This window comes from Cariama cristata, unplaced genomic scaffold (genome assembly GCF_000690535.1).
Source record: "Cariama cristata isolate BGI_N322 unplaced genomic scaffold, ASM69053v1 scaffold45957, whole genome shotgun sequence".
NCBI lineage: Eukaryota > Metazoa > Chordata > Aves > Cariamiformes > Cariamidae > Cariama > Cariama cristata.
Window position 1 is genome coordinate 1 of NW_009628065.1, and position 3819 is coordinate 3819.

General features: G+C 38.3%; 1 protein-coding gene across 1 annotated transcript; it reads left to right on the top strand.

The window, feature by feature from the left end:
- Positions 1–1476: 1476 nt before the first annotated feature.
- On the top strand, positions 1477–2958 carry LOC104154942 (protein-lysine methyltransferase METTL21E-like; the record flags this gene model as incomplete). Its single annotated transcript, XM_009704632.1, has 2 exons — positions 1477–1594; positions 2534–2958. Coding segments are annotated over 2 exons (543 nt in total), but the record flags the coding sequence as incomplete, so codon positions are not given.
- Between the last annotated feature and the right edge of the window lie 861 nt (positions 2959–3819).

The window sequence follows — 3819 nt, forward strand, 5'->3', positions numbered from 1 at the left end:
ACCCACTTTTGCTCCGGAAAGAAGGCAACCCTTCTGTCTGTGTCTCTTCATGTTCTCCCTTCCTGTTCCATCTAGCAGTATTCGAGCTTTTCCAAAAAATGTCAGCCAAATTCGTTGAGAGGGCAGAAACTTCAAGGAAAATAAAGTTCCTGCATGGTTCATGGAAAGGAAGGCAGATTTCGAAGTTTCCCTAATTTAGCCCACAGAAATTTTGATCCTTGCAGCCAGTTTCTATGACAGAATATGGCAAAACTCTGAGGGAAGAAATCATAGGAATATATGGAACTAACAGGAAATCTTGATATAAATGTGTTTTTAAATATCAGTCAAAGATCAGATGCAATGTGTGGGAACCTGGCTTTAGTTAGTCCTGGTGCTCGCAGACTTATTTCTCTATCAAAGCTTTGTTGATTATGAGACGCATGTAAGTTCACATAAAAGATCCTACTTTTTTTGCTCTGAATTAAGAGGTAGAAAGCAAAAACTTTGTTTGAATTTCTAGCATGTTAACATTGGGTCAACAGTCCTCCTGTTCTTTTCCTTCTACTTCTTAATTGGTTAAAAACAAAATTAAGAGCATAATTTTTGCTGTGCCAGACTAAACTACTAAAAATTGCCTTTGCAAATGCTCATCTGTATTGCAAAAAGATGTGGTGACTATTATATGTATTTGTCAGTGGAGATTACGTAATTATCAAAGTCTGGGAAAAAATGTGGGAGACAAGCTGGAAACTATCTTTGCCAGAGAAACAATATCAGCAATTTCTTTTTCAACGGTGAACTAAAACTAACTGGTCAGTATGAGACAGGGCAGAAAATTTGAAGAAGCTTCTTAATCACAATTTATAAATGCATATATAAGGACGCTGCTGTAGAGGGGTTTTTGTGGCTTTGTTTGCTATAAAAGTTTGCTAAGCTTAACAAGGTATGCACACAGAAACTGAAAACAAACGGAACTGGAAGAAAAAGGATAAATCTATTTGTCCCTTTTGAATCATCATGGTAATTTGTTATTGTTAGAAATAATTAACTATTGGAAGAGCTTAACAAGGGTTGTTGTGGATTTTCTCTCACAAGCAGTCCTTATATCAAGATGTCTTTATGAAGGACACATTTTAACTCAACCAGAAGTAAGTGCAGTTATAAGCAGGAATTGCTGAGTGGAATTTTATAGCTCATGTTATGCCGTGTGACAGATTAGATAATTGCAGTTGTTCCTTCTGGCTGTAATGCTTTGCAAACCTATATTGAGGCATGTTGTGGCATTTATTTTGTCAGCCTACGGAGCTCAAAGATCATACTGAGCTGTGATCCTTTAGGGACAGTGCTTGAATGAACATTGCTTACTTGAACAGACATGAATTTTTGAACAGACAAGAATTTTTCTTTGCATAGTTTTAAATGACAATGCATATTTAGTGAAGGGATTTATTTCATTTATTTGATCAGTATGTTCATGGATTCCCTCTCCTACAGGCTCTTGTTCTGTGTTATTTTTTGGAAACTAACTCTAAACAATACAATTTGGTTGACAAAAATGTGATTGAAATTGGAGCTGGAACTGGGTTGGTCTCCATAGTAGCCAGTTTACTGGGTGAGTACATGCCATTGCTCTTATGCTCTTGGAAACATCTCAGATGAATACTGGAGGACAAAGGAAGTGACTCAGTTCTTCTAAAAGACTGTTGTTTGAAAGCTTCCAAGAGCAAGAAAAAGTAGATTCCAAAAGGTTTATTTGGAAACCTGCTCTGTTATTTTTTTTCTGTAAAGCTGTGAATGTATTGATGCAATAAAGGAGGTCCCAGTAGCTGATGTTGTCATTAACAGTGTTAAGCAGGGGGCCAAAATAAGAAACTAATGGCCTCACAGGATGTCAGTGGCAACCAGATGAAGCCAGATGTAGGTATGACCAATGCGTCACCTTCCATTGACCAAACAGCTCTTGGATGCCAGGACACTTTCTTTCCATTTGCATTCAGCATTTTCTTTCAGCAACTGAACAGCAGCTTGATTTTTCTGCAACAGACGCTGTTGTGTTTTTGCTCATGGTAGCCTATTCTTCCTCAAGAGTAATGCAGATCAGTGACTTCTGCATTTTAACAGAATTTTAGCTTTCTGTAATCTGAGAAAGCTTCTTCCTATGTGAAAAGGAAAGAACCCGAGGCAATGTTTGAATCTCATGCTGGCTTCTAGGAGTCAGTAGCTGCTGTTCGTCAGTCCCTAGTTGCTCACTGTCTTTTTAACCAATATAATATCAAGATGCAGGGAGTATCTGATTTCTCCCTACCCATCCCCAGCTGCATTGAGATAGCAATCTGTAAAGTAGAACTACTGAGAACCAAGTATTTGTTTTAAGCACAATGGCTGAGAGCCGCTGGGAGCATTTACGTTGTTCTGTTCCCCTATGTGAGAGCTATCTGGTGAAATCAGTTCCTTGTGCAGTGGCTTTTGTGAATGGACTTTTACTCAAATCTTGAAGTATATTTCAAGATTATGTGTGTGTGTTTGTTTTTTTTTTCTCCTCCTGTCACAGGTGCACTTGTGACTGCCACTGATTTGCCAGAACTGCTGGGAAACCTTCAGCACAACGTTCTCCAAAATACAAAGTTGAAATGCAAGCACCAGCCTCGTGTTAAGGAATTATCTTGGGGAATTGATCTGGAAAAGAACTTTCCTAGGTCTTCCTGTCACTTTGACTACATTATAGCAGCTGATGTAGTTTACCACCATCCCTTCCTGGATGAACTCCTCCTAACTTTTAATCACTTGTGCAAGAATGATACTGTTATTCTGTGGGCTATGAAATTTAGACTGGACAAAGAGAACCAATTTGTGGACAGATTTCAGACACTGTTTGACTTAGAGGTGATTTCTAATTTCCCCAGTTTGAACATAAGCTTGTATAAGGCAATGAGGAAAGGCAGGATGAAAGCCAGACCTTCCAAACCAACAGTCTGAGAGAGAGATACAGGGAGGTGACAGTTTCAGCTGTTCTGCAGCTTGTTCTCTTTTTAATAATTTCTGTGTTAGTAGCTGCTAACACCTGCATGAATGACATTTTTAGAGACAGCTAAAACAAAACATCAGATTCCTAGTGTATCCCTAGCAAATTCCTAAATTTAATTTGCCAATAGTTTTATACACAGAAGAAATGTATCTTTGACTTTTATGTGCTAAGCTGAGAACACTAATAACTTTCATAAATCTTGCCATTATTGTTGTAGGTTGCATAAAGAATATTTCCAATAGCTTTCAATTGCAGCTTTGAACCGTCTCTTATGAGATCAACCAATCATTAAAAACTTAAGACTATGATAAATCTTTGTACTGAAAATTTGTGCTGTTAAATCCGATCTTTCCCCATTCTCAGTATCGTGTAAATCCTTCCTTAGAATAGCCTTTATAGGACATTAAATTAGCTGAAAAAACGCCACCACCTGGGAAATATACTGTCATAATAAAGGGATAGAATATATTAGTTACCCTTTGATTTAATGATTATACTTTCTTCCCCTTCTGTTTTTTATATAGTTTCAGGGATTCTTCGACAGACAGCCACACACATGAGGCAAGAGGGAGTTAAATGTCTTATTGCTTGAACAAAGGGCTTGGATAAGAAGAGTACAGCATATCACAACTACCCTTTGCAAAGACCTTAAATTCTTGGAGGTCTGCTCCTCCAAAAATAGATGGTTATCTGGGCCTCAGGGAACAACAATGGAAAAAGGACGGTGGCCTTCAAGAGAGGAGTTTTGCAAGGCTGACTGGTGGTAACTGGAGGTAGAAAACTAAACCAGCCTGACATGGTGTGGCTGAGGC